This window comes from Mizuhopecten yessoensis, unplaced genomic scaffold (assembly GCF_002113885.1).
Source record: "Mizuhopecten yessoensis strain PY_sf001 unplaced genomic scaffold, ASM211388v2 scaffold10985, whole genome shotgun sequence".
Classification (NCBI taxonomy): domain Eukaryota; kingdom Metazoa; phylum Mollusca; class Bivalvia; order Pectinida; family Pectinidae; genus Mizuhopecten; species Mizuhopecten yessoensis.
This window is the reverse complement of record NW_018408820.1, coordinates 901350-915566: the sequence shown is the minus strand read 5'-3', so window position 1 is coordinate 915566 and position 14217 is coordinate 901350. Positions and strand designations below refer to the sequence as shown.

At 36.9% G+C, this 14217-nt stretch overlaps 2 protein-coding genes across 2 annotated transcripts in view; both read left to right on the top strand.

The window, feature by feature from the left end:
• Positions 1 to 2182, top strand: part of LOC110464364 (methylmalonic aciduria and homocystinuria type D homolog, mitochondrial-like) — a 12262-nt gene extending 10080 nt beyond the window's left edge. The window contains exons 7-8 of the mRNA XM_021519551.1: positions 620 to 706; positions 1133 to 2182. Of these exons, the coding sequence (XP_021375226.1) occupies positions 620 to 706; positions 1133 to 1327 (282 nt within the window). The 3' untranslated portion in view covers positions 1328 to 2182. The remainder of the gene's footprint in view (positions 1 to 619; positions 707 to 1132) is intronic.
• A 7245-nt stretch (positions 2183 to 9427) lies between these two features.
• LOC110464315 (S-adenosylmethionine synthase-like) lies at positions 9428 to 13912 on the top strand. Its single transcript, XM_021519466.1, has 2 exons — positions 9428 to 9589; positions 10908 to 13912. Exons 1-2 carry the CDS (start codon positions 9498 to 9500, stop codon positions 12235 to 12237), a joined length of 1422 nt encoding a protein of 473 aa, XP_021375141.1. The 5' UTR covers positions 9428 to 9497; the 3' UTR covers positions 12238 to 13912.
• The last annotated feature ends 305 nt before the right edge of the window (positions 13913 to 14217 follow it).

Here is a 14217-nt window from a genome sequence, read left to right as displayed (position 1 = left end):
TGTTTGTTAAAGTGAATGACTTTGACTTATATTCAAGGTCACAGGGGTCAAATTTGTTTAAAATCTTTAAACAACCTCTTCTGAATAACCATGGGTCCCAGGATGTTTATACTTTGCAAGTTGCATCCTGAGATGAAAGGCTATACAATGTGTTCAACATAATGACTTTGTTCGACTTTCAATCACAGGGTCGAAATGTTAAAAAAAAAATAACAGCGTCTTTTGAATGAATTTTAATCATAAATACTGATATTTTGCCTGTAGCTTTATTTTAGATCACTTTTAAGGTTACAAGTGTGAGTTTTTTACCAGGTGAGCGATGCAGGCCCATTGGGCCTCTTGTTTCCCCAAAGACCAGCCTAAAGAGGCTCAGCTTCTAGATAGCAGGTGGAAAATGGATAAGGCACTGGGCTTATACCTGAATACAATGTAACATGAATTATGTTCAACTATAAAGCTTACCTGGTATTTCCAAAAATAGCCCTCAGTCATAAAATTCATTTAAAAGGCTTACTGACAAACATTAGTTATCACTAGCTATAGAAAAAACAACATGACCTTGTGTTGCTTTGCACTTGTAAACATTATAACATATACATAGAATATTGTGTCTCTACAGTTTGTTCAGGGAGCAAAGGAGATCTGTGAAGTTCTGGAAAGCGGGGGCTATTGGGCCGACTTCATCGACCCCTCCTGCGGAAAACCAGTAAGTAATATCTCTTCTACTTGTACTCCAAGACCATTCTGTTAATATTATTTGATTTCTTCATTTTGAGGGGTAATATTTACTGTTCCATCTTCTGCTACCAAGTGACTTTTGGTCATAAGGATAGTACGCTTGCTGTATGTCCTTCAAACCCATACTTAACCGTATATAATTAGGTAGCCCTGCCTTTAATGCATCATAAAATCATTTGTTATCATGTTTAACCCTATTGTAATCACGTTGTCCGTCCTTCTGCCTGTCTGTCCAAACTTTCGTTTCCGGAAATTGTCTCAGAATCCAAAATAGCAATCTGTCTGAAATTTGAATACTGATGCAAAAACAGCTTTTACCCTTGGAATAATTGCATTTTATCCATGATTTGGTAAGAAGATCTTTATAAAAAATATTGAATTTCTTATTTTGCAGTTCCTCGGCCCTCACACAAATGCTACGCTGTTTGAAACCGATGAAGTTTATCGTAAATTAGGCTTTGAGATAGAAGATTTGGGATGCTGTAAGGTTATCCGTCATCACCTGTGGGGGACAAAATGCTATGTAGGGTGTTTGTTTACCAACGCTCCACTCTCGCACCCTATCATAGAAATGATGACGGACTCCTAACGACAACGATTCCGCCGCGTCTTTCATGTGTGTTTAGCAGTATACAGTGAGGCAACCTATTGATATTCTACTTACACAGGCAATTTTTTCCTGATACTAAATTTAACAGAAAAAAATAAATAAAGTGCGTGAGCTTTATATTAGGAAGATTTGCCTGTGTACTTATAGAATTGGAAGGGAAATATTTCTTGACAGGTGTTTTAGAAGTTGGAACAACGTTTTAACTCATTCACCCCTGAAATTTCATAATGAACTATTCCAACCTTTGAATTGGAAGAGTTCAAATGTGTCTTCAGTGGTGAATGAGTTAAGGTTGATCTGTATGTTATTGCAATGTGATTATGTGTGCCAGTGAAGAGGATTTTTTGGTCTGCATTTGTTATATATTCAAGTTTTGTTTTTGAGATTTGATCTTTGAAAAATGCATAGTACACTTCCAGTTGGAAATTCCTTACAAATTGAGATAATTATCTACTTGGCCTTTTAATTTGGCTTAACATATTTCCCGTATCAAGGAAATAAAATATTTTTGACCTGGGAAAGAGGTATTTGAATTTTTACCACACATTACTCAGACATAAAGAATACCAATTGTCCATCTGTAATCTATTTCATTAAAAATCATCTGAAATAATTTTGTAATTCATCTGTAGATAACAGAAAATTATAACAGCTGCTTTAAATATTGAGTGCCCAGATCTATATATATAACTGTTTGAATCAATGACATGCTGTCTTGTCTCATTAAATGTGTATGACACTTGTGTTTGTTGATATGATAGTTAAGTTAAGTATTGGTGTTTTGAAGTAAGATAATTCATGAATGAGTGTCAAATAAAAAGAGAATTCTGAGAAAACAAATAGTGTTCCTTATCTTTGGGTATTTTGTTCAAAATTAGATTGGTTTGTATCAAATGTCTTCAGTAGATTTCATTAATCTTTGTTTGATTGTGTTTTGCGTCCTATTAACAGCTATGGTCATGTAAGGGCGTGCCAGGTTTTGGTGGTGGAGGAAAGCTGGAAAACACTGAGAAAAAACACCAACCTGTGGCCAGTACCATTATCATTAATCAATGTAAATTTGAATCAACATATATATTGATATATTTTGTTGTATTAACTTTATACATTATCACTCAATTGACTTGAAGTGCCAGTGAGCTGATTGATACGGTGGCATGACATCCATCGTAAACGACTTTTTCCTTAAACAACTTCTCAAGAAATGCAAGGCCATAAGTCATAGAGCTTGCTGAGGTAAAGCCACGGCTATGAACCGTTTTAATATTGTTTGACTTTGACCCATACATAAGTCGCAGGGATCACAGGTGTTAACTCTTTTAAACTATCATGAGTCGTGGAGTGATGATGTCTAGCCTGGAGTTTGGTGGACGAGGGGATATATCAAGGTGCTAAATAAGATGGCCGCACAAGCTGAAAGGGCTATACAAATATTAGTTTAGCCAATAAATACCTTTTTGAGAGAGCAAATTAAGATGGTTTTAGAAAAGAAATATTTTTGGCCATCATTTAGTTATATTTATTGAGAGACATGTGTTTTAAGCATATAAGCAATATTATTTCAGTTGCCACAGCTGGACACCGTTTAGAGGATTTAAAGAACTTTTCAGCCACCAGTGACTACCACAAGGTTCACGGTTTGATGACTGGTTTTGGCAAGGAAAAACAGAGCCGAGAACTTTAATGGCCTGCATGTATACAGTCCGAACACTTGTGCGAATTAACCAACTAAATTTTGATATTGAACTTTAAAAGGTATTTGTACTTTCTGGGGGTCCATATTAAATGTTGTAATAATCCAAGCCATTTTAAAAAGTAAACCTGAAAGTTGTCATAATGGGCCCACTTTATCAATTGAATAAACATGAAATAATGATCTGGTTTCATATTTACTATTAAACCTAAAACCAGGCCATTTTGAGGGTATAGAACATGTAAAGATGTCACAATTTTCAACATTACACATTTTGTATATCTGGTTCTGAGTATAAGTATTGGAAATGTTAATTGTTGTTCCTTTTTTAAACATTTGCATAATTTATGCATTAAAAATTATGGCATCTCAAATTTATTTGTACTGTGGAAGCGTACTACAACTGAACCCTGAGGTCAGACGCTAATCGGCTGGTACAAGAACAACTAGGATTAATATAATCTATCACTCCTGTGTGATGTAGACAGAGATATCTCAACCAGAGGGTGAGATATCTTTTTAAATTTAGCACCAGGCTTTGCCTATTTTGAACTGTTGGAATGCTGAGCTTGCCATGTTTTGTTTACATGTGTGTAAAAAGTGATGATGTAATCGGTTTTGCTAAAAGTGCACAGAGCCACAGGTCATGTTGAAGGAAGTGTGTTGTCTGTGACGTAATAGCGCGTGTCAGCTGTCTTGATCGAGGTAGATCAAGACAGGTTTATATTTTCCCTACCAAAAACGTGAATCGACCTGTGAAGTGTGGGAGAAAAGGGAAGTGTAACATGTAAATTATGTCGGAGAAAGATACTTAGGTTCTGTGGAACAATCTGCTTGCATCATATATGCAATAAAATTTGTTTAAATCAAATCCAATTTTCAAGAATGGTGAGCGTTTGGCAACCTTTAAAATGTTTATGTGATTTCTTTGATCTGTTGTTCCTGAGGTGAACAAATAAAGTTTAAGAAATTGCCTACATGGTACTTGAACCTGTTCAAAATAGATTCATCAGTTTGGAAATATGCAAAGTCAAAGTTTTCTTTTCTCCACAAATAATGTACATATTAAACGTGTCACAATGTTTCAAGACCGACTGGTGACCCTTTGTCAAGCTATGACTGAGAGAACGTTTTGTAAAAAATAAAAAATCACTCGCTGAGTCATAGCTTGACAAAGGGACCAGTCGGTCTTGAAACTTTTCAGCATGTTTCATACATACATTGTTTGTGAAGAAAGTAAAATTTTGATGGCAATTTAACCTGCTTAAGAAATACAGATAGCACTGTGACAAAGATATGTATCACAAGAATCTATTTAGACCTAGGTTGTGCTTCGTTTCAATCCTTTTTTTTTTATTTGCTCAAGTTTTGCAACTTATGGCAACGACAAATGAAACAAGGGGACAAAAACACACTAACTTGAGGACAATGACTCCTTATTTCATGGACAAAGACACTCACACTAACTCATGGACAAAGACACTCACATTGACTCATGGACAAAGACACTCACACTAACTCATGAACAAAGACACATTCACCCATGGGCAAAGACACATTAACTTGAGGACAATGACTCCTTATTTCATGGACAAAGACACTCGCACTAACTCATGGACAAAGACAATCACACTAACTCATTGACAAAGACACTCACACTAACTCATGGACAAAGACGATCACACTAATTCATGGACAAAGACACTCACACTAACTCATGAACAAAGACACATTCACCCATGGGCAAAGATACACTAACTCATGGACAAAGACATTCGCACTAACTCATGGACAAAGACACTCGCACTAACTCATGGACAAAGACACTCACACTAACTCATGAACAAAGACACATTCACCCATGGGCAAAGTTACACTAACTCATGGACAAAGACATTCGCACTAACTCATGGCCAAAGACACTCGCACTAACTCATGGACAAAGACACTCGCACAAACTCATGGACAAAGACACTCACACTAACTCATGGACAAAGACGATCACACTAATTCATGGACAAAGCCACTCACACTAACTCATGAACAAAGACACATTCACCCTTGGGCAAAGATACACTAACTCATGGACAAAGACATTGGCACTAACTCATGGACAAAGACACTCACACTAACGCATGGACAAAGACACTCACACTAACTCATGGACAAAGACAATCACACTAACTCATTGACAAAGACACTCACACTAACTCATGGACAAAGACGATCACACTAATTCATGGACAAAGCCACCCACACTAACTCATGAACAAAGACACATTCACCCATGGGCAAAGTTACACTAACTCATGGACAAAGACATTCGCACTAACTCATGGACAAAGACACTCGCACTTACTCATGGACAAAGACACTCGCACTAACTCATGGTCAAAGACACTCACACTAACTCATGGACAAAGACACTCACACTAACGCATGGACAAAGACACTCACACTAACTCATGGACAAATACACTCACACTAACTCATGGACAAAGACAATCACACTAACTCATTGACAAAGACACTCACACTAACTCATGGACAAAGACACACGCACTAACTCATGGACAAAGACACTCGCACAAACTCATGGACAAAGACACTCACACTAACTCATGGACAAAGACAATCACACTAACTCATGAACAAAGAAACATTCACCCATGGGCAAAGACACTCGCACTAACTCATGGACAAAGACACTCGCACTAACTCATGGACAAAGACACTCGCACTTACTCATGGACAAAGACACTCACACTAACTCATGGACAAAGACACTCACACTAACTCATGAACAAAGACACATTCACCCATGGGCAAAGATACACAAACTCATGGACAAAGACATTCGCACTAACTCATGGACAAAGACACACTAACTCATGGACAAAGACACTCACACTAACTCATGGACAAAGACACTCACACTAACTCATGAACAAAGACACATTCACCAATGGGCAAATACACACTAACTCATGGACAAAGACATTCGCACTAACTCATGGACAAAGACACTTGCACTAACTCATGGACAAAGACACTCACACTTACTCATGAACAAAGACACACTTACCCATGGACAAAGACACACTAACTCATTTACAAAGACACTAACTCATGGACAAAGACACTAACTCGTGGACAAAGACACTCACACTAACTCATGGACAAAGACACACTAACTCATGGACAAAGACACACAAACTCATGGACAAAGATACACTAACTCATGGACTAAGACACTCATACGAACTCATGGACAAAGACACTCACACTAACTCATGGACAAAGACACACAAACTCATGGACAAAGATACACTAACTCATGGACTAAGACACTCATACTAACTCATGGACAAAGACACTCACACTAACTCATGGACAAAGACAATCCCCTAACTCATGGACAAAGACACTCACTAACTCATGACAAAGACACACTAACTCATGGACAAAGATACACTAACTCATGGACAAAGACACTCATATTAGCTCATGGACAAAGACACACTAACTCATGGACAAAGACAATCACACTAACTCATTGACAAAGACACTCACTAACTCATGACAAAGACACACTAACTCATGACAAAGACACACTAACTCATGGACAAAGACACACTAACTCATGGACAAAGACACTCACACTAACTCATGGACAAAGACACACTAACTCATGGACAAAGATACACTCACCCATGGACAAAGACACTCACACTAACTCATAGACAAAGACACTTACTCATGGACAAGGACACACTAACTCATGGACAAAGACAATCACACTAACTCATGGACAAAGACACTCACACTAACTCATTGACAAAGACACTTACTCATGGACAAAGACACACTAACTCATGGACAAAAATACACTAACTCATGGACAAAGACACTCACACTTACTCCTGGACAAAGACACACTAACACATGGACAAAGACACTCAAACTAACTCATAGACAAAGACACCTTCTCATGGACAAAGACACACTAACTCATGGACAAAGATACACTAACTCATGGACAAAGACACTCACACTAACTCATAGACAAAGACACTTACTCATGGACAAAGACACACTAATTCATGGACAAAGATACACTTACTCATGGACAAAGACACACTAACTCATGGACAAAGATACACTCACTCATAGACAAAGACACTCAAACTAACTCATAGACAAAGCCACTTACTCATGGACAAAGACACACTAACTCATGGACAAAGAAACACTAACTCATGGACAAAGACACTCACACTTACTCATGGACAAAGACATACTAACTCATGGACAAGGACACTCAAACTAACTCAGACAAAGACACTTTAACTCATGGACAAAGACAAACTAACTTAGGGACAAAGACACTAAATCATGAACAAAGACACACTAACTCATGGACAAAGACACTCGAACTACCTCATAGACAAAGACACTCCAACTCATGGCCAAAGATACATGGACAAAGACACACTAACTGATGGATAAAGGCACACTTACTTAGGGACAAAGACACACTTTTTAACTCTTGGTCAAGGACACACTAACTCATGAACAAAGACAGTATATTTTTATAGTATATCTGATCATGGTGGGCTAAATTAAGTTAGTCAGCATCCTTAACCTTTTCAGTCATTGTTACTCTCCTGCACACATCACACACGCAGGCAAGCCCTTAAATGACCATAGCGGTTGACAGGACGTTAAACCCAATAAAACCAAACCAATCAGTTGTTGTATCAGAGTTTTTTGAAGTTTGGACAAGGAATAGTGATAAAGATAGTGCTGTCACTTTAGTTTGAACCTGCGACCCTTGGCTCTCAAGCCTGATGCTCTAACACAGAGCTAAATGGAAATTCCCTACAGCTGACAATTGTAAGGCAACCTAATCAATGCACATCTTTTACAATACATTGTAGTACAACATTATATTCTTTATTTTATCTCTGATCTATCTCATATGTGTTGACAAGTATGTTGAGTTTAGCTGAGACTGATGGTGTCCACTGGTACGGCCCCTCCTTAATGCTATTTACTTCACGCGCTGTACATGTATTTTTTATGGTGGTCACTGTGTCATACTATTTTTATTCCGTTTTTCCAACCTTGTAACGTTTGTTGGGATGGTGTTTGGAGTTCACTTTTACAAATTGATAACGTCAAGGTCAATATTGGAGAGAGCTAGCACGAATTAAAGGAAAAAATGAAAAAAATAGGAGAATTTGGTGCTGATGACGAACAATTTACAAACAGGGCATTAACGGAGGTAATAGAGTGGACTAATGCAAGAACAGAGATTATAAAACTACTGGCAGAAAGGAGGGAGAAATGGGAGAAATACGTAACATGTAGGAGAGGAAAGTTGAGGAAATGAAAAGCAGCCACAGGGTAATAAAAGCATGTAGCATCTGTATCTAACGCTTAGAACATTGAGATGATGATGATGATGATGATGATGATTTTCAAAATACACTTGTTTTTTTTAGGATATTCCAAATGGCTTTTGACATCTCTGATCAAATCATTTAGTTTGTCATCTTTTGCAATCTTTTAAAAAAGGTTAGATTCTACAAGCAATATATAATTTTTTTTAGACATTTTTTTCATGTACTTAAATTTTTGCTTTAAAAATTGTTCATAATTTGCTTAAGGACCTAGCTGTGTGATAATAATTTTACACAGGACCATGATAAATGTATATTTGTATATAGAGAATAATACATGCCTTTTTCCATATCACACCCAGTATCAACCCGATACTGCAATATATCAGCCCGAGGGCTGATATTGGTCGAGGGTTGATACTGCATGGGTGTGATATGGAAAAAGAGGTGTTTTATTCTGTTTATTACATACTTACTAATAAAAACTTCTATCTGATGATCTATTTTTCTTTTAAAATATTGAAAAAAGAAATTTTTCCAAAAGGGGTGTGATACTGGTTTTGTGGGCTCAGATACGGATAGGCCGGCTGATACAGGTTTTGGGGTGTGATACGGCGGGGGCTGATACGGGTTTTGGGATGTGATACGGTGAGGGCTGATATGGGTTAGAGCAATTGTGTCGTATCGCATTTACAAAAAAACTGTATTTATTAGTAAGTATGTAATAAAAAATATTATCACATGGACAAACCATTTTCCTTTTTTCTTTTCTTTTCTTAAAATACCTACAATACGCTATGGGCTTTAAAATAGGGGGTAAGTAGAAAAATTTGAATTTTTACGAGAGTATATTCTTACCAACAGGTGTGTGTGGTCTACTGTACGTGGGTTCGTTAACGTTGGCCCCTTATAACAATTCCGGATTATGCGGCACCGGATAATTACTAGGGTTGTTATATTAGACAAGTTATCACACTTCCTTTATACCACCGAGAGAACGCGTGACAATTGCAACTAGAAACTAAAATGAATTTTGAGGAAGGAAATTGATATGAAAATAAGCAGACAGTGTCTGAAATATATTTCTCATATATCAATTAATCGTTCTTGGCGAAATTTCTCAAGTGTTTCCTCTGAGTTTTGGTAAGTGCAACGGTGCGTCCTTTCGTGAAGCAGCAGACAGGCAGAAGTTTCGGTACCTATAAATATGATGTCGGTACTGATTGAAAAGACGAATAGTGCTGAAGAATTTTGAAATCAGGACACAGATCTAGACAAACACGTACAAAGTTAAGACGTAAATATAATTCCACAATAATTTATCAGCCGAAGTTTTACCACGGAATTAGATTATTTAAGTCCGTGGTTATACAACAGCCTATTCCTACATAAATTTTTATCATAAAGTTAAAAAAAAAGTTCAGTATATTGAACGTTTAAGAGTGTCCTGTTGAAGTAAATTGGGAATATAACGTTATAGCATTATTTCAGTGAAATTGGGAAAATATTTCTGATTTTTTCTCTCTGTATTTTGGAAATATATAGGCCTAAGTACCTTTTAGCTAGGGGAAGCAGCCTGTATTCAGCTTTCAAACTAGATAAAAAAAGTCACTGGTCCAAGCACACAAGAAGTCAGGTGAAAGTCAAATACAATGTAAAAAACGTCCATTACACAAGTAATAAAACATCTTGGTACTGAAACAGCATCCCCTGACCTGTTGTAGCAGGTCAAACTTTTTGTTTTGCGTGATATAGGAGAGTGTGCATGTTGCCCTTTTACTGTTATAGGCTAAGTTTGTCAAAGGATTTCTTGAGTGTTGGTGCACACTCAATTTTATCTTCCAGAAAATAAATATTTTACCATGAGTGAGTGCTAACGTTTTCGTGTATGGTACAACTTGATATATGGCTTGCTTGTTGGTATTATTAGAATATAGGACAAGTATATATGTGTAGCAGATTTTAATTGTAAATAGGATTATAGTTGGCAGTTGCCTTTAAAAAGTGGGCTAGAGTGAATTTCTCTTTAGCGCAATCATTAGAGCAACAGACTGGCAAGCTGGGAGTCACAGGTTTGATCCCTGGTGGAAGCAGACTGCTCTTTATATGATAGGGTGTGTAAAGAGGGAATGCTATTGAAGAATAGTTTAAGATATTGTCATGTTTTGTTGATATATTATATACCTCCAGTTTGAACCATTGTCCCTAGTGCGATTTCTGATGATTACTTAGAAGTGACGATAGATAGACACCTATAGCTATATATGTTCCCTATGTAATCAAAATATCACAAGCAAACTGTCTGAAAGTGAAATTACATCAAACTTTTCTGTTAATATACAAAAAAATAACACCCACAAAGCATCCTACACTCCTTTTTTTTTGAAAATTCGTTTGGAAGACTGATGTTCAATATAACTTTGCTTTCATGTCTTATAATTTATCTTCAATTAATTTACAGTGGCAGGCGTATGTACTCTGACCACCTTAAAAGAACAGCCAGTAACACAAGACACGAAGTAAGTACACCTTTAAAGCCCTGTGATAAAATGTCTAACAGCACAAATAATTGTTCGCCTGGGGCAGAACACTACACCGAGATCCACAAACACTATGCTGAGGAGTGTAGCCAAGACGACATTGGAACATTCCTGTTCACGTCCGAGTCTGTCGGGGAAGGGCACCCCGACAAGATGTGTGACCAAATTAGCGATGCCATTCTAGATGCTTTGCTGCGAAAGGACCCAAAGGCTAAGGTAGCATGCGAAACAGTTGCAAAAACCGGCATGATTCTGCTCGCTGGGGAGATAACCAGTTCAGCCACTGTCGACTATCAACAGGTGGTCCGTGATACCGTACAACAGATTGGATATGATGACTCGGCCAAGGGTTTCGACTACAAGACTTGTAATGTTCTGATGGCCTTAGAGCAGCAAAGTCCAGATATCGCCCAGGGTGTGCACCAGAACAGATCTGAAGATGACATCGGAGCAGGAGACCAGGGTATCATGTTCGGATATGCAACAGATGAGACCGAGGAATCCATGCCCCTCACAGTAGTCCTTTCACACAAGCTCAATGAGAAAATTGCTGAGTTACGTCGTAACGGGGGACTACCTTGGGCTAGACCAGACACCAAGACTCAGGTGACGGTGGAATATAAGTATGATGGTGGGGCTTGCATACCAATACGTGTACACACCATCGTTGTGTCTGTTCAGCACAATGAGCATGTGACAACAGAAGATTTACGTGAGCAGATCATGGAGAAGGTTGTCAATGTTGTCATTCCGCAGAGATATGTTGACAGTAATACAATCTTCCACATACAGCCCTCTGGAAAATTCATCATTGGCGGTCCACAAAGTGATGCAGGTCTTACAGGTCGCAAGATTATCGTAGACACTTACGGGGGTTGGGGAGCTCATGGAGGAGGGGCTTTCTCTGGCAAGGACTTCTCTAAGGTTGACAGATCAGCAGCTTATGCAACGCGCTGGATTGCCAAGTCGTTGGTAAAGGCAGGTTTATGTAGAAGAGTTCTGCTCCAGGTGTCCTATGCTATTGGTGTGGCCAAGCCTCTGTCTATCAATGTACAGAGTTATGGAACATCTGACCTCACAGAGCGACAACTTCTCAAGGTCATTAAGGATAACTTTGACCTTCGACCTGGTGCCATTGTGAAGGACCTGAACCTCCATGCTCCCATCTATCAGAAGACCGCCTGCTATGGACACTTCGGAAGACCAGGGTTCACCTGGGAGAATCCAAAACAGCTCAATGTTGATGTATAAATTAGTGGACATTTTCATACAAAATGGACTTTGTTCTGAATTGTTCATACTTTCACCTGGGCAGTGCCTTGTTCACAGTGAATATCATTATTTTCCGGTGTGTCCCAGTTCTCCTCACATTAAGTTAGGAAAAAAAATTGAAAGATTATAAATGGTTTGAAACTTATATTACTTTTTCATCTAATACCTACACATTGATTGATTAATGAATTAAAATATAGGAGAGCATTTATCAGAACAAGGAAATAACTGTTGAGTTTCTGGTAACATGCTAAGAATGATTCATTTTGGATCAAATTTTGTGAAAGTGTTTTTTTCATGTACAGAAATCTTGAAAAATAATTTCTTGGGAGTAAGTCTATAAATCAAGGTGTATGAATGTGATACCTGAACCAGAAACAAAAGATATAGGGATCGAGTTTTTAAGGAATGGGTTGTTTAGGTTGAATATGTGAGTCGTTATACAGCGGGTTAAAGTAAATGTCTCGTTGCATTATACTGCTATCAAGATGTAATCAATGTATTATAATTACTTATGACCCCAGATCTAATATATATTGTATTGTATAATTTTGTTTTTATATGCGAGATATTAATATAAACTGGTATGATGGTATAGGGACTTTGTACCCATTGTGTGACCCACAGATGTGTGGCTATAAAATATATTTTCATTTTGAGTGAGTATTCAGTTAATATACAGTGATAAATCTACAAATGAGTCCCGAGTCCTATACGTATATAATTTGATGGGACTCAATAGAATTTCAAGAAGTACTTAAATTTAACATTTGGGACCCATTGGTTTTTGCAATACAGTTGAAAAGGACCCATGAAAATAAATTGTACATTGATCACTCAATATATAAATATTTTAGCGATAATATTATTGATAAAGTTGAAATAGTTGAAGGGTTGTTAAAATTGAATTTTATTTCTTTCTTTCCTCTAGAAAACTTCATACATTTCTGTTTATACATTTATGTTTTTGTCAATCAAAACAAGTTTAGGAATCTCATTTCGTAAAAATCTTTTATATACATGTATAAGAATTTAAATGTGTTTGACATTTTTTTTTAATTAATTGCATGCACTCATCACTCACAATATGATTGAAACTAACACTTTGGTTTTATTTTTTTATTTATATAAAAAAAACCCAGAGAAACTGTTTTCTTGTTGCAAAATGATAACAATATTGTAATGTATACATCTTTCTTGTAAGAAAGTTATCTCACAAACTACGTGTACATACGAGGTACAGACATATATCTGTGTTATCGCTCTGTATTATTAGACATAAGAATATTGTTTACCTTATGGACCAATACATTATATTTCAAGTACGATTTTATTTACTCACTATAAATATGATCTAATGACTCATTTTATTTTGTCAGTAAGGTGGTTCTGCAAGAGCAACAAAAGGTTGTATGGAATGTTGATCATTGCTTAAATATGTCAGTATCTAGGGTAACCACATTTTTGGTAAGATAATATAAACAGTTTGTAAAATAACATTTATCTTTTGCATGTATAACATGTTTGTTCATGGTGTAAGTTTTTCAGTGACTCTACAACAAACTTAAGTGTTGCAGCTGTATGTATAATTATTATACAGCCCCGTGTGTACATTGTATGTATAATTATTATACAGCCCCGTGTGTACATTGTATGTATAATTATTATACAGCCCCGTGTGTACATTGTATGTATAATTATTATACAGCCCCGTGTGTACATTGTATGTATAATTATTATACAGCCCCGTGTGTACATTGTATGTATAATTATTATACAGCCCTGTGTGTACATTGTATGTATAATTATTATACAGCCCCGTGTGTACATTGTATGTATAATTATTATACAGCCCTGTGTGTACATTGTATGTATAATTATTATACAGCCCCGTGTGTACATTGTATGTATAATTATTATACAGCCCTGTGTGTACATTGTATGTATAATTATTATACA